Genomic DNA, 22,511 nt, shown 5'->3' with positions numbered 1-22,511 from the left:
GAGTTGAAGGAAGACCATTCCATTCTGGAATGGACTTAAAGGGGTGGGGACATTCAGCAAGAAAAATCAGTGGCCCCTAGAGGAAGAGCGCAGCACTGGAGGTCTGCTGAGGAGCTTGTGGGATCCTGGAGAAGAGAGATCTAAGAGAGGGGTTTAGAGAAACAGGCTGGTATGTGACCCAGGGCAGCCAGCCTTCTTCCTCAAAGACATGCTGTCTCCATGCTCAGGGTTTTGCTGGCTCAGGCCATTTTCCCAGAGACACACTTGAGTCTTGTAGAACATTTAGGTCTTTCATCTGTCCTGAGACTGTCCCTGGGCTCTGCTGAAGCCCTAAGCAGTCATTGTTTCTGTGGTTGGATGGGTTTGCTGTTTCCTAAGGGTAGTCCTTGAAGTTAAGAACTAAGGGGCCAAAGGGAATTTGGGGGCACAGAACTGTGTTTGCTGGGAACTTTGTTGCCATTTCTTAAGACCACTCCTGAGACCCAATTTTTTTATGGCCTCTTTCTTTAATTTAATTTATATCTGAGTGGTTAGCCGAGGGGAGGGGAGAGGAAGGAAGAATGAGATGAGAGGAGAGCTTCTGTCTGAGTCCATGGAATGGTTTTTCAGATTCCTCAGGCAAAAGTAGGAAAAGAAAGTTAGCTTTTCTCAATCTCATTCTATAGAGCAACCTATATGTCTGTGTCTCTATATCTTTTTCCTTCTGTTTAATGTTTATTAATTCATTTAAAAGATTATAATAATAATTATTATTAATTCATCATGTAGCATTTTTTGATGTGGCATTATCTCATCTCAATCTTTTTCCTTCTGTCCAAATTTTATTTATTTTCCCTACCTTAAGGATATTCAGTTACCCAAATGATCACCTTGAGACTTGATTCATTCATTATGTTGAATAATAATCATAGCTAACACTTATTAGGATTACTGTAATATGCCAAGCACTGTTCTACATGCTTCATATTAATCCTTTCAAGAACTGTAAGAGAGAGATACAATATTATTCACATCTTAGGGATGAGGAATCTGAAGCACTGAGGTTAAATAAAATCCCAAGGTCACACAGCTGGTACATCGTGGACCCCAAGTTCCATTCTGGGCAGTCTGGCTCCAGAGCCAGACTCATATGTTCACCAACCCATAGAGCCTCTCATGATCTGTCGTATCATATTCAACATATGACATATTGTTTTAAAATACCGGTGGCCTGTTCCCCAACTTTAAAAAATTCTCATCTTCGTTTAATGCACATGGTCGCAAAGTGTGGTTCAGTGAGTCCACAAGGTCATAACTATTTCCCAAGTAATACCAAGATACTCTTTTTCCTTTCATTTTTTCATGAGTATACAGAGGAGTTTTCCAGAATGTCATGACCTGTGATAGCACAGCAGATTAAATACCAAAGCAATCTATGAAAATCTAGCAGGCCAGGTGTGGTGGCTCATGCCTATAATCCCAGCACATTGGGAGACTGAGGTGGGAGGATCGCTTGAGACTGGGAGTTTGAGACCAGCCTGGGCAACATAGGAAGACCCTGTCTTCTTGAAAGAAAGTAAAAGAACAAAATAAAAAGAGAGAAAGAAAGAATCTAACTGGCTTCTCTTAAGCCAGAAGTTAAAGAGATTTACAAAAAATATATAATAATGCCATTCTTTTCGCTATAAATTTTATTTATATTTTAGAAAGTATAAGGTATTATTTTCATTTTTTAAAAATGTTACATGATGGGCTGTTATCTTTTAAATGAATTAATATTTGTCATATTTCTCAGTAAAGTCAATAGACAGAGCCCTTATAAGCAAAAGCTCTCAGTCCTGAGACCAAAGCATTTGAAAACCACCGATTTAAAGTATAAACCATTGCTATTCAAGTGTGGTCCATGGCACAGGAAGCTGTTGGACATGCAGAGTCTCAAGCCACACCCCAGACCTGCTGAACCAGAGCCCATGCTGTGAACCAGAGGTGGTTTGTCCGCACAATAGGAAGTTGAGAAGCAGAGGCATAGAACATCTGCACAAAGCGATTTGGCAACTCAGTGACTTCTAGCTAAGTATCAGTCTGGTGGGGCTTTGGAGAGTCCATTCTTTAGTTATCTGCCATCCAAGGAGCTGAGTGAGGTCTCACCTATTTAAGACTCTTCAGTCCTACTGTCTCTTCAGTGGCCTTACCCTCATCAAAGCCAGCAGCTTCAGAGCAGGGTTCTAGCAGTGGTTTTCAAACTCAGGTACATCAGAATCACTTGGGGGACTTCTGAAAGCACAGGAACTAAGCCCTGCCCCTCCCCGCTAAAGATTCTGATTCAGCAGGTCCGAGATACGTTCTGAGAATTTAAAGTTCTAGCAAGTTCTCAGGTGATGTTGATGCCACAGGTCTCCACACTGAGCTCTTGAGAAGCAGCATTTACTCAAGTTCTTATGTAATTATGTCATGCCCATAGAACTTACAGAGGAGTGGTCTTGAACTTCCACAGTTTCAACACCAATCTCTTAAAATGTAAAATATCTGAAAAATTCGAAATTTCCCTCTTTGCCAAGGAGGCATCTGTACCTTTTAATAAGTGGACAGCAGTAAGATAACAGGCAGGTCACAGGTCATTTAGAGCACAGCTGTTCTCTTAAAATGATGTGAGAACTAAGGTGCAGCTTCCTTCTGCAATAATTGCAAAATCACCACAAAATTTAAATGAGGAGATATAAATAGACTGTCAGGTTCATTTATCATTATTTAAACTGATAACATGCCATTCATCCACTTAGTCACAGTGCTGCTCGGCACCAGAAACCAGGAACGGATGAGCGTACAGACCAGTGAATTGCCATCTCCAAGCATGAGATAACTTGGTTAGAGTCATCAGATTTCCTGTGCTCAAAAGCTGCCATAAATCCCTGGCCTGGTATCTGTTCCCATGCTTGCAAACCCAGTGCTGTCGACTGATACAGACCTTTCAGCAGGATTTGCTGAACTAAACAGGTGTCTGATGAAAAGTGTGTAATCCTCAAAGATTATCATCCCCTAAAAGCAGCTGGTGACCCCTGAACTCACATAATCCAGACAGATGGAAGTTGGGAGTGAGTAGCTTGCCAAAGTTTACACTTTTGGTGTGTGAGGAGGTTCATATGGTTTGGTTCCAGGTAGTAGAAGATAGAGGCGTGCAGTGGTGAGGGTGTCTGCCCCTGTCGGGGGAGATCCCTGTCTCTGTCCATGCCCTTGCCTGAGAACATTATTCTTTGGTCCATTTGGAATTTTCATTTTAAATGGGTGTTAACCTTAGAGTTGTTATGCTGGGAAATAAATTTAATTTGGGAATTTGGGTCTGCAAATACAAATCTTGACCTTGTCTAGATAGTTCCTTCCTTACCCTAATAGATCATCTACATGAGATAACTCTCTACCACTTTTATTTTCTCCCCCTGGGAGAGAGTTAACCATTTCACATGCCAGGAAATCAGGGCTAGCTAACACGGGACTTGATTTTCTTACTACAAGTAGTTCAGCCTTAACAGAGGTGAGGCATGCTCGGGTTCCATGCAGTACAGCTTAGAAATGCTTACTTTCTGTAAACATCGCATTGTTCTTCCTTTCCCTTTAAGCAGACATCTTGATAATCTTTTGAATTGATTGTGTGGCCTGTATACTGAAACTCAGATGTCACCTTCCCCAGGATAAGTAGTTCCAGTAAAGCAAAAGAGGAAGCCAGCTTTTGCTACAATCAAGATAGTTGATGTGGATGGGGGGTTTATGGGCCACCCCATTTTCAATTACAAGGCTCCCACTCACGGAGTAAATGCTGTTCACCAGCACCTCTGGCTCACAGACAAGTTCAAGGGAATAATTTCACCAGCGATTAATTATACTGCAGCTCCTGGGATTTGTCCTCCAAACATTACTTTGTTTTCCATCTGAAACAGCGAGGTTTCCCCAGGGGGAGCTGAGATTTTCTGATTGAAAGTATCTTGAGTTAAGGAGAAGTGTTAGAGCACCATGGGAATCTATTCACCAGGGGTATATTGTACTTGTTTCAGATCCTGCAGGATAATACACCAGCTTCCAAGATAAGTGCTTTTTTTTTTTGAGATGGAGTTTCACTCTTGTTGCCCAGGCTGGAGTGTGTAATGGCGCTGTCTTGGCTCACTGCAACCTCTGCCTCTCAGGTTTAAGTGATTCTCCTGCCTCAGCCTCCCAAGTAGCTGGGATTATAGGTGCACGCCACCACACCCAGCTAATTTTGTATTTTTAGTAGAGACGAGGTTTCTCCATGTTGGTCAGCTGGTATGGAACTCCTCACCTTAGGAGATCTACCTGCCTTGGACTCCCAAAATGCTGGGATTACAGGCGTGAACCACCACGCCCGGCCAAGATAAGGGCTTTTTATTTCCCTGCATCTTAGATCAATTATTTGGAATCTTTTTGGTAAGTTAAAGTTAAGAGCTGTAACTTAAACCACCACATCTCTGTGTTAAAATGTTCTTACCAAAAATTATTCGTCCGATGGGCTATATCGTAATTATGTTGTGAAGAACCTAGAAAAAGTAGAAAGAGGCCAGGTGCAGTGGCTCATGCCTGTAATCCCAGCTCTTTGGAAGGCTGAGGCAGGTGGATCACCTGAAGCCAGGAGTTTGAGACCAGCCTGGCCAACATAATGAAACCCTATCTCTACTAAAAATGCAAAAATTAGCCAAGCGTGGTGGTGGGTGCCTATAATCCCAACTACTCAGGAAGCTGAGGCAGGAGAATCGCTTGAGCCTGGGAAGTAGAGGTTGCAGCAAGCCAAAATTGCACCATTGCACTCTAGCCTGGGCAACAGAGCAAGACTCTGTCTCAAAAAAAAAAAAAGCACATAGAAACAAAAGGTGGCAAGAAATTCCTTTTTAAGAACATCACCTGTTATAAGGGTCAGAGTAGTGAAGTGCCACCAGCTGCAGCCTTCTGAGAGGAAGTGCTGCTGCAGGTTCAAATGGAATTCTGTTCTACATCCAGTAAGTGCGTGAGTGGAATGGACATGACACAGACTTGTCTTCTAAGCTGTACAGTTTAATATATTACAAGTGAGTTCACTTAACTAGTAAGGAATCAGAAATGTATCTTTGTTCATTTTAATCGTTCTTACCGATTCTGTTTTCTCCTGCATTAGGAGACTTTGTGGACGTCCAAATGGCTCTTGGTGTACATGCCAATTCCTGCTATTAGTTCCTTCAGGGTCTCATGAGTCAGAGAGGAGAGGGAAAAACCCACTACAAGTCATGCAGTGGTCCCTTCAGATAGTGGCCTTTGCAATCTGCAGTGTGGGTACACGTCATGCCTGCACATGTGCCTGCTGTGCTCTGCCTGGAGGTTGAGTTTACAGTTGTTTCTCCCCAGCATCTGGGGAGGCATGGCCTCCTGGCAGGTGCTGGCCACGCCCTGCTTTCTCCTGACTTTTGCAAGCACTGTGCAAGGGTGTTTGTTGAGAAAGACCACTGAGCTCTCAGTGTACCCGTGCCCATCAGGGCTCATCACCTTGCTGCCACCTCCCCAGGACGCTTCTGTGACTGTCAGTCTTAGCCTGAAGTCTGTGTCCAAGGCAGTGTCCCAGTAGACAGCCACTTAATGGTAGGAGTAGCAGGTGCTAAAAGGTTTATGCCTAAATGATCCCCACGGACCCCAAGTTGTCTGCTAGTTTGAGTGGCCTAACCAATTTAGGCTCAGGCCCTGACAGGGTGTGTCTGCACCACTTCAGGATGTGAAAGCATGAACAGCTGGGGAAAGCGTGGGTTTTCCTCATGCTGCCTGCTGCTGCCTTCCAGATTAGGGACTGTAGTGGGGAGACAGAACAAAGGAACACATGTGCTTCTGGGTAAGCTGGCCCTTCGTAGTGGGGGACATAAGGTGGGGGGGGCACATACCACCTTCTGAACACTTTAGTTGTACAGAATTCTTTCTGCAAGACTGAGAGGAGTAGGCTTTCTGTCCTTGACTGCGGGATTCAAATAAGCACCAGTAGCGGGCCTGGGGACTTTCACACTCACTGCAGGGGACTTTTAATTGTGGGATCTCATGGACAAAAGAGGATAGTTCCATATCCACGGCTCTGTGGTTCTCACCCCTCCAGGAGTACAGAGCTGGGACCCCCCCTCAGCCACCTGAGAACATTTCTCAGCATGTGCCAAGCACTTTGGAGGCAGGTGACGGATGTGCCAATTATCTGTATTCTGAGGTGTAGGCTCCCTTCGTACTCTGGCGACATAGAGACAGAGAGAGCTCTTCTCCGTGTTGACAGGACACAATATGGGCTGGCTTCGGCACAGTGGCCATCACTGTGTTAGCATTCCTGACACACTGCTATTGAAAGCCCTAGTCTGCTGCCAAATTACATGTAGACAGTGGTTTCACTGTAAAATGTTGCGGTGCTTGTTTGCATTCAGTCAAATACTTTGCACTTAAACACGGGTTAAAGAGACAAATGAGTCAAAAGACTTTAGCAAAACCTGAGGTTAAATTTACGCCTATTCTTTTTAATGGTATTCAGATTAAAGCCATCAAAATGCAAAATGCTGTGATTATACCCTTTGAGGGTTCAGGCTAGATTCTTGTTTGATATTTCTGCATTACTGTATTTGCAGTTATTTTGAGAGGCAGGAAAATGCATCAGAGGCATTGATTCTTCTTTAACAAAAAATAATCCTAAAATTGAGAAAATTCTTGAGAATGCAGCCATTTTGGAAATGTAGATGAAGAAAAATGCTGAAGATTTGGGTGGTTTACGGAGCAGTATGATTTTGTCATTGCTGCCACCTACTGTATGTGGTTGATGTTTATTTAAACTTAGGAAGTTCATGAAGGTGAGGCTGTTGAAATAGATAATTAAAGCAAGGTAGACATCATTAGTTTATAGCATTTCTTTTCTACTCCAAAAGTGGCTCTTAATTACCAAGACAGCCGCCAGCTTTCACTCATTACCTTTAAGTGGATTTAAAGAGTTGGGTTTTTTTTTCTTTTTGAAAGTTCCCCTGCCAAGGAACCTTCACAGTAATGCTGTAAAATGCGTTCTAAAGCTTAGGATGCTAGGGGATTTTCTGAGCATACGTGCAATAGGTTGTTTTAAGGAGTCTGTTTTGTTTTGTTTTAATTTGTAGGAGCAATGTTCTGGGAATGGATTGTAAATGAATTTCTATGAAAGAGGTGAAAATAGAGCTAGTGGAGCTGATGTGAGTTGCAGTTGACTTGAAAGACATTCTTTTATTAGTCCTAAAAAAAAGCTTCAAATCAACCTGCTAGTTAAATGTAACAAGCAGTATAGACTCTGAGTCAACAGAGGTCCTTCTCTTTTTATTAAGACCCAGCTGTCAAAGGGTCATTAGGTCCTTCCTGTGGAAAACAACTTGCCCATTAATGTTTGGGGTGGTCCCTCGACAGGATTTCTGAGTAAGTGCCTGACATTTCGTTTTTGAAAGAGTCTAAAGCTGTGGGAGACTTAGATGTTGAGACTTACCAGAAGTAATGTCTTCGACCATAGCTTTTAGTCTTTGTTAAATATGCCACAGTATATGTTTGGAATGCTGCTGCTAGCTGGGGAAATTGACTTAGAGTGCCACTGTCAAAGTTTCAGGAGCATAAACTTCACAGAGATCAAATCACTGTAACTGAGAAGAGGCTACATTCCTAAAGCGAATGCACTCCTCTGGTGTGATGTTTTTACCTTTTCACTGCTCATATATGTCTGGTGGCTCCAGTTCTGGGCTCTGGGAATGCAACAGTGAGGAATGCCCCTTTATTTTTTCTTCCCTAGGCTATTTGCTTTCTAGAAGAGAAGGCCAAGCAGGGTCTCCTGAAAAGCCACTCTCCGATCTGGGCCGTCTCTCCTACCTGGCATATTGGAAGAGCGTCATCTTAGAATATCTCTACCACCACCATGAGAGGCACATCAGCATCAAGGCAATTAGCAGAGCAACGGGCATGTGCCCACATGACATCGCCACCACTCTGCAGCACCTCCACATGATCGACAAGAGAGATGGCAGGTGAGTCCTGGGACCCTGGGCACCCCCGTGGCTCAGGCATCCCACACCAGAAAGGGTCCCTGGAGATGAGGTACATTCACTCCAGTTAAAGATCAAGGTTCCCTAACAGTATTATCAAACCTTGTCTCTTAAAAATAACACATGAAATAACACTTTTTTGCTGGTTGGATTTCAGTGTTCTTTACCCTTTCATTGAGGTACTTTCTGATTTGTTCCTAACCCAGATAACATTAGTGCTGGCATTCGTCTGTATGTGAAGGTGAAGTGAAATTTCAGCTTGTGATTACACTTTGCTCTGCTTTATCACATTACAGATTTGTCATCATTAGACGGGAAAAGTTGATATTGAGCCACATGGAAAAGCTGAAAACCTGTTCCAGAGCCAATGAACTTGATCCAGACAGTCTGAGGTGGACCCCAATTTTAATTTCTAATGCTGCAGTGTCTGAAGAAGAGCGAGAAGCTGAGAAAGAGGTAATGATCGTCTTTATCATCCTAAGTTGTGTAACTTCAATCTTGTAGCATTCTTAAGCTGAGAAAGTCATTAAGATCGTTGTCAAAAGCTTGGTTATGTAGAGATAGCATGTGAAATGATATGGCACTAATTTATCCTAACTGAGGTTGCATGGTAAGACATGATAATTTTATTGAATTGAGTATGAAAAATGAAACATTTATCATTGATTACAAAGCAGCATTTTTCACTACTGAGAGCATGTAATCAGATCAAATTCGGTGCTCAGCTCCAAGGCTGCAGTGTCAATCGATTCTTTGTGTGTATGAACTTGCTTAAAGTGCTCCATGCCAGTGAGCATGTAATGTAGTGATAAAGGACTCAAATCAATTCGCTGCATCATTAATACTGCTAAATATCCCATGAAACCCAATCTTCTTTGATTTGTTATCCTAACTGATGCAAAAGGTTCCTGAGATGATGCAGCTGAAATGTGCTTGGCCGGCTGGCTGTCCTGATCAGAATTGACTTAGAGACACTTTGCCATTGATCCTCAGAGGCTCTGGCTGTGTAACTGCCCTCTCACTGGCCACCATTTTTACCCTCCCCACTTAGGCTGAGCGGTTAATGGAACAAGCTAGCTGCTGGGAGAAGGAGGAACAAGAAATCCTGTCATCTAGAGCTAACAGTAGGCAATCACCTGCAAAAGTACAATCGAAAAATAAATATTTGCATTCCCCGGAGAGCCGGCCAGTCACAGGGGAGCGAGGGCAGCTGCTGGAGCTGTCTAAAGAGAGCAGTGAAGAAGAGGAGGAGGAAGAGGAAGAGGAGGAGGAAGAGGAGGAGGAGGAGGAGGAAGAGGAGGAGGAGGAAGAGGAAGAGGATGAAGAGGAGGAGGATGAAGAAGAAGAAAATATTCAAAGCTCTCCCCCGAGATTGACAAAACCACAGTCAGTTGCCATAAAGAGAAAGGTAGGTATCTGTTTAGATTTTCTGTCTGCGAGTCTCCGATCAAATCTTATTTGTCATTCCAGGCATTTTGTCTATTAGTATTTGTTTCACTCTCTGTTCTTTAGTCTAGTTTATGTGTACCCAGTCCGGCTGATCATATATCATAATCGTTTATCTCACAGTCATGATTATGTTTACTTTTTGAGGTTTGTTAGTTCTGTGACAGGAAACCAGGGGTCAGGCCAACCTTCTAGTCTAGTAGTCACTGCCACCTGCTGGTCTGCAGGAGTAGAGTAAGTGAGGTTATAGGAACAGAAAGGGGCCCCAGAGAGCACTTAAACCACCCTCTAAGACCTAGAGGCCAGGAGACTTCTCTAAGGTCAGATGACTCATTAGAGATGGAAGCAGAACCAAATGCGTGCTCAAGACTCCAAGCCCAGTGCTCCTCATGCTGTTTCTTTCTCCTGTTCTTGGCACAGAATTGTTAGGAAGTATTTTAGGCCCTTAATTTTGATGGTGATATTTTGCATTTGTAGCCAACTGCGCTTTACTGAATTTCCTCAGATCGCAGTAGCCCAGTGGTGTCTCTGTATAGACCATGTCATCTCCAGTGGTACAGAAAGTAAAGAATTGACTTTGTTTTTAGGTACCTGCTCACCCAGATCTGATACGTTTGTCTTCAGTATCTACCTGGGACATAGAGGGGAGCCAAATATTGTTAGTACAGCAAGACTGATAGAGATATCACAATACAAGCTAAGGCTCTGCCCAAGGCCATCTGATGTGTCATCTATTAGGGAACTTGCTGTTCTAACTTCCAGCTTAGCGCTCTTCTAAGCCTGGCAGTCTTCTGGAAGGGTATCTGTGGAGAGGTGGGAGAAAGGAGCATCCTACAAAGTAGACTTCAGGCTTATGAATGTTTCCATTTCTTAGGAGAAGTGTACATTCATGTATTGTATATGTAACAAAAGAAACTTGTTCGAGGCGGGGCTCGGTGGCTCACGTCTATAATCCCAGCACTTTGGGAAGCTGCGGTGGGCAGATCACCTGAGGTTGGGAGTCCGAGACCAGCCTGACCAACATGGAGAAACCCCATCTCTACTAAAAATACAAAATCAGCCAGGCATGGTGGCACATGCCTATAATCCCAGTTACTCAGGAGGCTGAGGCAAGAGAATTGCTTGAACCCAGGAGGTAGAGGTTGCAGTGAACTAAGATCACGCCATTGCACTCCAGCCTGGGCAACAAGAGCAAAACTTCATCTCAAAAAGAAACTTGTTCTAAAACCATCAAAAACCAGATTCAGGCCAGGCTCGGTGGCTCAAGCCTGTAATCCCAGCACTTTGGGAGGCTGAGGTGGGCGGATCACAAGGTCAAGAGATCAAGACCATCCTGGCCAACATGGTGAAACCACATCTCTACTAAAAATACAAAAATTAGCTGGGTGTGGTGGCATGCACCTGTAGTTCCAGCTACTCGGGAAGCTGAGGCAGGAGAATTGCTTGAACCCAGAGGCAAGGTTGCAGTGAGCTGAGCTTGTACCACTGCACTCCAGCCTGGTGCCTGGTGACAGAGTAAGACTCTGTCTCAAAAAAAAAAACAACAAACCCGGATTCATCCAAGGCATGATCTGAACTGGACTCAACCTGAAGAAAACCAGTTCTCTATCTTGGCTTCACTCATATTAGGGAAAATTCTTTTTTTTTAGGGAAAATTCTTATGGATTAAAGAGGGCAGGCAGATTGGGGGTATTAATAACCATAAATGTTAAATTACAAAATATGATTAACCAGCTATGTGTGTGCTTCAGTGAGCATTCAGGGCATTACAAAAGTAAGACACAATCATTCTTGGAGTCCAGACAGAGTGTGACTCGTGCCTATAATCCCCACACTTTGGGAAGCTGAGGCAGGAGGATCACTTGAGCTTAGGCATTCAAGACCCACCTGGGCAACAAAGCAAGACACTGTCTCTATAAAAATAAATATTTTTAAAATAATAATAATAATTCTTGAATACAGTTTACCTGGAGGTTAGCTTCTAATAACCAAGCCTACTGAACCCTTCTTTGCAGTATATTTTCAATAATTTGGGAGGTAAAAATTACATCTTAGTAAATCCATCTGCTCTTCCTTTATTTGAATTTTGTGTCATTAAAAACTTTTTTGCTGGGGGAAAAATATTTTATAATTATAACTATGGAGAGTCGTTTTTTTTGTGCCAACCTTTAGTACAAATAGAAAAAATATTTTTAGGCCAGGCACAGTCGCTCATGCTTATAATGCCAGCATTTTGGGAAGCCGAGGCAGGTGGACCACTTGAGCTCAGGGTTAGACCAGCCTAGGCAACATGGTGACACCTGTCTCTACAGAAAAGAAAAAAGACAAAATATTTTTATATTTTGTAAGACATTTATATTTTATAAGACATCTTGCATGTCTTTAGCATTTTTAGATGCCCTCTATTAAAATATTTTGCCAAGGTATCAGTTACTTACATCTCAGCACCCACCAATACTTGACTCTGTTAACATTTTAAACAGTAATTTTTTCTTCAAGGACCTTTCCTTCTCTTTCATAGTTCCGGAAGTCCTATGGAATGAAACAAGTAGGTTGGTCTTATATAATATTTCCCAGTGCTGTGCACATAATGGGTGCTCTTTCAAGAGTTATCAGGTATAAAATGAGTTAACCCAGTGGCTAGTTAATTACGGCACCATTTATAGAAATATTAGAGTCTGTAATGACCTTAAATGTCTGTGTTGTGAGGAGTACTGAGGCCAGCAAGTATCATTTGGAAAATATATGCTAGAAAAGCAAAGCTTAGCTTTTAAAATCTCCAGTCAAGCTGCTAGGATGTTCCCTCTCAAAGCATCTGCTTGAGTAAACAACTGTTTTATTTGGAAAACACTTGCCTGTGTAGTTGGCGCCCAAGAGGGATGTTAAACATCAAATGGAAGGTTAAGTACAAAGGCATTACAGAAGTCTCTCTGTGTAAGATTCTCAGACACGCGTTCAGTACATGTTTGCTGCGTATCGACTCAACCATTTAATTTCTCATGAGCTCTTATGTGTTATGTTTGGAATTAATTTCAGAGGCCTTTTGTACTAAAGAAGAAAAGGGGTCGTAAACGCAGGAGGATCAACAGCAGTGTAACAACAGAGACCATTTCCGAGACGACAGAAGTACTGAATGAGCCCTTCGACAACTCAGATGAAGAGAGGCCAATGCCACAGCTGGAGCCTACCTGTGAGATTGAAGTGGAGGAAGATGGCAGGAAGCCAGTCCTGAGAAAAGCATTCCAACATCAGCCTGGGAAGAAAAGACAAGCAGAGGAAGAGGAAGGAAAAGACAATCATTGCTTTAAGAATGCTGATCCTTGTAGAAGTAAGTAGAGGAATGATGAAAACTTTACCCTTGAGAATGTCTGTATCTGACTGGCTGCCAAAGAGCAGGCCTCTGGCCTGATGCCCAGAGGCACCTGGGAAGTGGTGCTGATGCACCTGGAGCAAGTGCCCATCCGCCCTTCCCCATCCTCATAAGCTTCTGTCCCTTATTCCTGGAATTGGAATTTATGTTAGACAATTTCTAAGGCCAGAATATTCCTCTAGGTGGGTTCATCTTACTTGCCAGAAATTGGCTTATCCCCAAAAACTTTGAAGTCTGTCAGTAAGAAACACATTATATTTCTTTGAGTCTAATATGTACTTTTTTTTTCACATTTAGTATTTCTGAAATCAAGGTATATATTATTGTCAATGTGAGCATTGAATGGAATCGTTTCTTTTTGTCCTGGAAAACAAATATTAGTAAATCAGTGGTACATCTTATAATCAGTAGTGTCTTAGTATATACTCCTATAAAGATTCATCTAAACTAAGCTGGGCATGATGGCTGACACCTGTAATCCCAGCACTTTGGGAGGCTGAGGCAGGTGGATCACCTGAGCCTAGGAGTTTGAGACCAGCCTGGGCAACATGGAAAATCCCCATCTCTTCAAAAAAATACAGAAATTAGGTGTGGTGGTGTGCACCTATAGTCCCAGCTACTTGGGAGGCTGAGGTGAGGATCACCTGAGCTCAGGTTGAACCATGATCGTGCTACTGCACTCCAGCCTGGGTGATGGAACGAGACCCTTTCTCAAAAAGAAAAAAAAAAAAAAAAAATCATCTAGACGTACCCACACCATCAATATTAGCTTTGATAATATTTGATAATACCGGATAACATAGAAATCAGGAAACTGACCTTCCTTTTAAGTTGACAAGGACACCTTTACCCCATCCTCTAAAAAAAATACTGAACACCAGTGAATCGTCTTTCCTGCTGTATTTAAAAGCACCCATCCTTGCATGTCAGGTTGAGAACTTGTGTTCCTTAGCTGAATCATGAGGGTTTATACTACACTGTCTCTATTACCTGGGTAAGATGACTATTCAGAATGTATTCTACTCTGGGGAACAGTCCATCTCATTTCGCTGGGAACCACAGGATCACTCTGGCTTTTGAAAAGCCACAATTTTAAGAATATATTCAAGCATATTCTTGACTTTCTTAGTTCACAGAAATGCTATTCCTGCATAAAGTATTTGCTGAAGGAATGACTTCTTACCCTGGGTAGAGAGAAACCAAGCCTTATTCTTTGGATTATTTTTAAACAAATGAACATATAAACACCACCACACTGCAGTGAGAGATCATTTTATGTGTGAGAATTGAGCCTTATTTCCCCCTCTTGGCTGTCTTCTCGGGACCCTGTAAATGAATGATCCCTGCCTTCATTCTCCACTAAGTGCCATTTACCTTTAAAAATTCGAAGTGGCCATATTATACCTGATTCTTCTCAGGATGTCCTTTTTTCTTAAAAATAATTGTCAGAAAACTCATCTTTTGATTTTGGGAGATGTTCCAACAAAAGCTGATAGGTCTAGTAGCATGCAGAATCAGAATGCAGAATCCAGCTGGGCATAGTGGCTCGTGCCTGTAATCATAGCACTTTGGGAGGCCGAGGCAGGTGGGTTACCTGAGGGCACAAGTTCGAGACTAACCTGGCCAACATGGTGAAACCCCTTCTCTATTAAAAATATTTTTAAAAAGTAGCTGGGCGTGGTGGTGCATGCCTGTAGACCCAGATGCTTGGGAGGCTGAGGCAGGACAATCGCTTGAACTCAGGAGACAGAGGTTGCAGTGAGCCAAGATCACGCCACTGCACTCCAGCCTGGGCAACAGAGCAAGACTCTGTCTCAAAAATAAAAAGCATGTGGAATCCAGGGGCACTGGCATGGCTGTGACCTGCCATTGTGAATAGAAATGTCCTGAGATGACTCTTAACTCGGCATGGTACTTGGCACTTCTCAAGGAGTCATTCTACATCATATGTGTGTTCTTTTCAGCTGGTCAGTTTGAAGTAATACTTGCAGGTAAGTTGATCTCTAATCCTTGTATTACCTAAATGAACCAGCACTTACTCTGCTGTCCACCAGTTGGACTAAAACTCACTCTTTTCTGGCAGAAGGGATATCTGTTTTATGATGATTATGAGATCTTATTTTTATTCTCTAAAATAGAGGTACTAATAAGAATATTGTCTCATGGAAAGCTTTTCCTTTAAATTGACCACTGATTCTAGAAGATTAATGTAATGCAAAGATCATAAGAATACTTGGGCGCTTTATACATGTATTTATTAATATTTACATAGTTATTCATCTGCTTATATAAATATATGTACATATTTATATTCACATGTACCTCTAGGTTCTGTTAAAAATAAGGTCACCTGAACTGAAATGAACTTCACAATTACGGTTTGTTTCTAATTGTCTTTAATATTCAATCCTAACATCAGCAACATACTGATGCAAAATTCAGTGTGGACAGAATTAGTGTTAAAAAGAATCCCTGTATTTTAAATGTTCAGGGATTTGCTAGTAATTACATTGTAGTTTGTATCATGCAAAAATGATGATTACAAATGCATTTGTTTTGGGTATTTAGTTATTTACTGATTTGTTTCAGAGGTACACAGTTTCTTTTTATGCCAGAGAGAACATTCAAATCAAAGGAAATAAATCATGTCATCCAAGATCATCTACATCCTGTAAATGTCTACACACAGAGCTTTACTTTCTCTGGGTAGATATGAGAGTTAGGGCTTCTAGTCATTTTTCCAGGACAGTAGTGATTTGTATATAAGCTAGCATTCATTCCTTTCCCCTGTATTTCCTAATTGGTAGATGTTCAAATGGATTTTTTTACACTGTGGAACTGTAGGCTTTTGTATCAGAGAATGTCTTGTTCATTAAACTCAAATAAGTACATTAGCATTGCCTATATCCATGTGTTCCCAACATGTTATTTTCCCAGGCCTAGGTTATTTACTTGGTTTATACCACAATATTATTATATATTAGCCTTGATGATGTCTTTACCATCCATTCTTAACATGCCAAATTGAAAGCAGTGTTTGCTAATTAATTTAGAGGAATGAATTCAAGTTGTCCATGGTTATGCTTTCTAAGAGTTTTTCTTCCTTCCCCTTTTTGTCTCTTCACTAAGACAATATGAATGATGATTCAAGTAACTTGAAAGAAGGCAGTAAAGACAATCTCGAACCTCTAAAGTGCAAACAAGTGTGGCCAAAAGGAACAAAGCGTGGTCTATCTAAGTGGAGGCAAAACAAAGAGAGGAAGACCGGATTTAAACTGAATTTGTATACCCCGCCAGAAACACCCATGGAACCTGATGACCAGGTGACAGTGGAAGAGCCAAAGGAGACTTCAGAGGGAAAAACTAGCCCCACTCCCATCAGGATCGAGGAGGAAGTCAAGGAAACTGGGGAAGCCCTGCTGCCTCCAGAGGAAAACAGAAGGGAAGAAGCATGTGCACCTGTAAGTCCAAATACATCACCAGGTGAAAAACCAGAAGATCTCATCAAACCTGAGGAAGAGGAGGAGGAGGAGGAGGAGGAGGAAGAAGAGGAAGAAGAAGAAGGAAATGTAGAAAAAGATCCAGATGGTGATAAAAGTGAAGAAAAAGAGGAACCAGAAATCTCCACGGAGAAAGAAGACCCTGTGCGTTTGGATGATCATGAAGAGGAAGAAGAAGAGGACGAAGAGCCGTCTCACAATGAGGACCATGATGCGGATGACGAGGACGACAGCCACATGGAGTCTGCTGAAGTGGAGAAGGAAGAGCTGCCCAGAGAAACCTTCAAAGAAGTATTGGAAAACCAGGAGGCTTTTTTAGACCTTAATGTACAGCCTAGTCACTCAAACCCAGAGGTCTTAATGGACTGTGGCGTCAACCTGACAGCTTCTTGTAACAGTGAGCCCAAGGAGCTTGCTGGGGACCCTGAAGCTGCACCCGAATCTGACGAGGAGCCACCTCCAGAAGAACAGGCACAGAAGCAAGACCAAAAGAACAGCAAAGAAGTCGATTCAGAGTTCAAAGATGGGAACACAGCAACCATGGAAATCGACTCTGAGACCGTCCAGGCAGTTCAGTCTTTGACCCAGGAGAGCAGCGAACAGGACGACACCTTTCAGGATTGTGCCGAGACTCAAGAAGCCTGTAGAAGCCTACAGAACTACACCCGTGCAGACCAAAGTCCACAGATTGCTGCCACTCTGGATGACTGCCAACAGTCAGACCACAGTAGCCCGGTTTCATCCGTCCACTCCCATCCTGGCCAGTCTGTACGTTCTGTCAACAGCCCAAGTGTCCCTGCCCTGGAAAATAGCTATGCCCAAATCAGCCCAGATCAAAGTGCCATCTCAGTGCCATCTCTGCAGAACATGGAAACCAGTCCCATGATGGATGTCCCATCAGTTTCAGATCACTCACAGCAAGTCGTAGATAGTGGATTTAGTGACTTGGGCAGTATTGAGAGCACAACTGAGAACTACGAAAACCCCAGCAGCTACGATTCTACTATGGGAGGCAGCATCTGTGGAAATGGATCTTCACAGAACAGCTGCTCCTATAGCAACCTCACCTCCAGCAGTCTGACACAGAGCAGCTGTGCCGTCACCCAGCAGATGTCCAACATCAGCGGGAGCTGCAGCATGCTGCAGCAAACCAGCATCAGCTCTCCCCCGACCTGCAGCGTTAAGTCTCCTCAAGGCTGTGTGGTGGAGAGGCCTCCGAGCAGCAGCCAGCAGCTGGCTCAGTGCAGCATGGCTGCTAACTTCACCCCACCCATGCAGCTGGCTGAAATTCCCGAGACGGGCAACGCCAACATTGGCTTATACGAGCGAATGGGTCAGAGTGATTTTGGGGCTGGGCATTACCCACAGCCGTCAGCCACCTTCAGCCTTGCCAAACTGCAGCAGTTAACTAATACACTTATTGATCATTCATTGCCTTACAGCCATTCCGCTGCTGTGACTTCCTATGCAAACAGTGCCTCTTTGTCCACACCATTAAGTAACACAGGGCTTGTTCAGCTTTCTCAGTCTCCACACTCCGTCCCTGGGGGACCCCAAGCACAAGCTACCATGACCCCACCCCCCAACCTGACTCCTCCTCCAATGAATCTGCCGCCACCTCTTTTGCAGAGGAACATGGCTGCATCAAATATTGGCATCTCTCACAGCCAAAGACTGCAAACCCAGATTGCCAGCAAGGGCCACGTCTCCATGAGAACCAAGTCAGCGTCTCTGTCACCAGCCGCTGCCACCCATCAGTCACAAATCTATGGGCGCTCCCAGACTGTAGCCATGCAGGGTCCTGCACGGACTTTAACGATGCAAAGAGGCATGAACATGAGTGTGAACCTGATGCCAGCCCCAGCCTACAATGTCAACTCTGTGAACATGAACATGAACACTCTCAATGCCATGAATGGGTACAGCATGTCCCAGCCAATGATGAACAGTGGCTACCACAGCAATCATGGCTATATGAATCAAACGCCCCAATACCCTATGCAGATGCAGATGGGCATGATGGGCACCCAGCCATATGCCCAGCAACCAATGCAGACCCCACCCCACGGTAATATGATGTACACGGCCCCTGGACATCACGGCTACATGAACACAGGCATGTCCAAACAGTCTCTCAATGGTTCCTACATGAGAAGGTAGACAACGTGGGCAGTCCACACAACCTACCAGGCATCACTATTGGATTGATCTGCACAAATACCTTTGAAGAGTACGATTTCAAAACCAGCAATTGGTGTGAATGCAAAAACATTTGTTGGCACCATTTATTTAAAAAAAAAAAAAAAAAGCTGTATGCAGCAGAAAGCCTTATACAAGTTGTTTTTCTTTTTTTCCTTTTTCTTTCTTTTTTTTTTTTTTTTGTACCTTCATTTCTGTTACTTTTATATGAAATTCTCTGCAAAGGAAGGCCTCTCTTGGGACTACAATTTGGAGGCAGCCACTTGTTGTGCCTGCTTCTGTTAAACAATGTGGATATCAAGCCCCCCCCAAATTATCTGTTTTAATATTGAACCTAGAGCTTTTGTTTTTCTTCCCTGTCCACTCCATGTAAATGCCTTTAGCATTTCAGTTCTTGTATATTTTGTTTAAGGTGACACTTCAGCATGCCGCTAATGTCTTTGTTAGTGACAGTGCATTTTGTAGTACTGTACAAGTGTTGTGCTAACAGTAAGCCATTTCTTCAGTTTTTTGCCTTGATTAGGGTGCCCTAATTTGAGGGTTTTAAAAAAAAACTATATTTTTGTTAATTATAAAACTGTAAAGAGCTATAAAAGCTATTCCCATTTGGTTAGTCAAAAGGGTTTTATTGCTAAATGTTTGGTGTAAAGTTGAGACCCTTTTCCATTTTGGTGACAGATTTCTTTGGGGAAAAAAGGCAGCTTTCTGTTTTATAAATGCAGACTTCTGTTTATTGAATGAAGCATATCTCAGTGTTTATCTGTCAGGTTTTGAAACATTTCATATATGTCCAAATACTTGGCAGGATTTAAAAAAAAATAGTGAATTTGGTGTAAAGTTGCTATTTTATGGAAATGCCTCTAACTTTACATTTTCATTCCATCTGTAGATTTTTCTATCTTTATAAAATATTGGAGTTATTTTTTAAGGAAAAATAGAAAAGTAGCTTGTGAATAGCTCAAACTAAGCTTACAAATCGCATGTAAAAAAGCAAAAAAAGTTATTTGTGTCTGTTTATATTGCTTCCTTTTTTGTAGCCTTTGTACCTGTACAGGGTGACAGTAAGGGCCAAGCAGGAGAGGCGTAATCCTTGTATAAAATAGGATCCAGCGACACTCTTGTATTTATCTGTTCTCTTTTTAGTCAGTCACTTCAAAAAAACAAAAAACAAACAAAAAAAAGCTGTACATTTTAACATAAAATAAATTATGATGAGCCATTTTTAGCCTCTTGTGTCCTGTCATATTATGATTGATAGAGAATGACCAATGGAACTGTATCATGTGTCACGCCTCAGAACACATACACATTTTGGGAAAATAAATTATTTAGTGTAACTTGGAGTTATGGGATTTTCTGATTTGTTTTGACTTTGGGGGAGGGGTTGGCAATAAATAAGAGTAATATCTAATAAAAACCATCACATATACCAAATACCTATTTAATAAATTAATTTATAATGGATTTTAATGCTTTTCATGAAAGTTTATTTTATGCGAGTGCATACCTTCTGTATGCCAATCATTGTCTTTAAAATAAAGTGAAATTGTTTTTTTCTTTTGGACTTTGATCTTCATTTGCAAAGAGATCCCGCACAAATATCCAGCTGCCTCACTCGCACAGTCTGTGTAAACACCCCTCTGAGCCTCACACCAGGGTAGCAAACTTCCTTTTTATAAAGATTAATACCAAAAATGCACCCAATTTGGGATTGTATGTTTGAAAAATCATTTTCTTTTTTTTGAAAGCGTGAACGTTTTGCTCTGTTGTGAATGATTAATTGTATGTTTTCTTTAGAGCCTAAAGTTTAGACCCCCTGCCAAAAGTGAATATTCACAAGTGTGGTGTTCAGAGAAAGTTCTGAATGTCACTTGAATTTGGTTATTTGAGCAGCAAGTCTAGAAATGAATGCTTGACTTAGCACCTGTGTGAAACTGACCTGTTAAGCTCTCCAAGTGTCTGACCACGGGTGCTTGCAACTCCTCTGTTAAGCAAGTCACTACCCTGTGGAGGAAAAGAGTGGCTTTTGCACTGCTGGTTCTACACAAAATAATTAGATGTTGTACAGAGTGTAGACATAAGCCTTAAAGTGGACCCAAAATCATGCAAAGGCAGGATAGAGCATATACACCAGAATAAAAGGCCTTGTGCAGACAGAGGATGCCCAATGGAGTTCTGCCTTGTATTCTCAACCTTATCATTATTTTCTTTCACAGTGACAAAATATATTGAGTTTAGTGTCAGGATTTTATCTTTTTGTCCCTTCCTTCCTCAACTGCAAAGTTAATGGGGGTAATATCTGTAACAGCTGAGGGAGGGCTTCCAAGAAGACACATCTGCAAGGGCCATCGGCACACAGGGAAGAGATCCATTGAAGGTGCTGTGCTATTAGGAAAGAAAACCTCTCAGCCATCCGCAGGGTGGGAAGTGGTGGTCTATGCCCGCACTAATCCAGTCCTACATCCACTCAGGAGTGGCTGAGGACTGGGCAGCCCGGTGGGCCATATGTCGGGCAAGAGGCTGCCCAAGCCCCAGAGGTGGGATGGGGGCCTGGAAGTAATCTGATTGGGAAGTTACACAGAGCCCCCCCATGGGTCCCAACCTGAAACACTCACATACTTAGTTTCTTTCCTCTTGGGTTAAGGTTCTCTGGGGGCTGAGATCACACCTTTTGGTTTGTCCAATGTCTGGGTTCCCATACCCTGCCTACCTAAGAGCCCGCTAAGGGAGCTTGTGGAAGAGTCCTGGTCGTTGCCCTAGACCTGCCAAACCAGAATCTAAGGACAGTCCCAGGGACACCTTGGTTCCCCAGGCTCCCTAAGGACTGCAGCGTAGCTAGGACTGGGAGCTCCCCAGCTTGCCCCAGTCCCAACTTTCTGTTCCTTGATGGAACAGAAAGTATTAGCATGGGAAGGAAACTGCTGATCTGAGATGGCCTCAGAACACCCTGCCCTCCACCTACCCACTCTCATTAGAGAAATCCGTTCACATCTGAATGTGACGCCAAGGATCTGGGAAAATAGGAACTTGGATTCATCAAAACTGAAATGCCGACACCATTAGATTGAGATTCATTAACAGGCCACATCATTTAAAACCATAACTGTATTCTATTCTTTATAAGATGTATGAAGTGGTGGTCATTTGCCAGCCTCACTTTTAATAGTTTCAACTGGTGCCTAACTAGGTATGAGGGCATCCGCCTTCCTTACCAACATTATATTTTAGAAATAATGACTCAACCATATTGTCACAAAGCTTTCACACACCCCTCCCACACACCCACCCTGTGCAGGAAATGGGGCCGTTGTCTCCAATTTACAGATCCGGAGGTTGAGCCTCAGATTTTGCTACAGTAATTGCCCAAACTCACCTGACTAAAATTTGTGAGCTGAAACAAACCCAGGTCTTTCCAAATCCCAGCTCTTTTTTCTAGAACACTATTCTGTGAAAGGCCCTAACTTGTCATCTCTCTGATTTAAAGGCTTGGCTAATGAATATATGATGCTGTAAAAACTGTCAAGTGCCAAATAAATAAGGTCCCTTTGTGGCTGCAAGAAAGCCTTGGTCTATAATCAGTCTTAGATACTCAGGGTACAAGTACTATTACATTATGAAGCAGCATCTTCCATTTCTCTGTACCCAGGTTTCCATCATTCCTTCCACCTTCTCCATCCTCTTTCCTGGACCTTCCCTGTCCACCAAGGCTTAGCTATAAACATTGATGTTCTGCAACACTCGGGCCCTCTCTTCTCTCATCATCTCATCTGGTATGATGATTTCAAATTCCACCTCTCTGCAGATGACACCCGGCATTACATCCCCAGTTGTGAACATTCCTCTGAGATTTGGATGGTACGTCAAATGACCTGGGACACCTTTTGTACATCTGCATGACAACTGAACTGATTTCCAACCCCTCCTCCATTCCTGCTCTGGTTCCCCCATCTCAATATTAAAGCACTGCCAAGAAACCAG

The 22,511-nt window shown here is 42.7% G+C and overlaps 1 protein-coding gene across 17 annotated transcripts in view; it reads left to right on the top strand.

Moving 5' to 3' along the window:
- KAT6B (lysine acetyltransferase 6B) overlaps positions 1-20,093 on the top strand; it is a 208,091-nt gene extending 187,998 nt beyond the window's left edge. For all 17 annotated transcript variants that reach the window (XM_078345540.1, XM_035267893.3, XM_078345539.1 and 14 more), the window contains 5 exons: positions 7,769-8,000; positions 8,315-8,474; positions 9,070-9,426; positions 12,501-12,792; positions 15,964-20,093. In XM_078345540.1, coding sequence (XP_078201666.1) covers positions 7,769-8,000; positions 8,315-8,474; positions 9,070-9,426; positions 12,501-12,792; positions 15,964-18,494 — 3,572 coding nt within the window. In that variant the 3' untranslated portion in view covers positions 18,495-20,093. The remainder of the gene's footprint in view (positions 1-7,768; positions 8,001-8,314; positions 8,475-9,069; positions 9,427-12,500; positions 12,793-15,963) is intronic.
- The last annotated feature ends 2,418 nt before the right edge of the window (positions 20,094-22,511 follow it).

This window comes from Callithrix jacchus, chromosome 12 (assembly GCF_049354715.1).
Source record: "Callithrix jacchus isolate 240 chromosome 12, calJac240_pri, whole genome shotgun sequence".
Lineage (NCBI taxonomy): Eukaryota > Metazoa > Chordata > Mammalia > Primates > Cebidae > Callithrix > Callithrix jacchus.
This window is presented reverse-complemented; position numbering and strand designations above follow the sequence as displayed.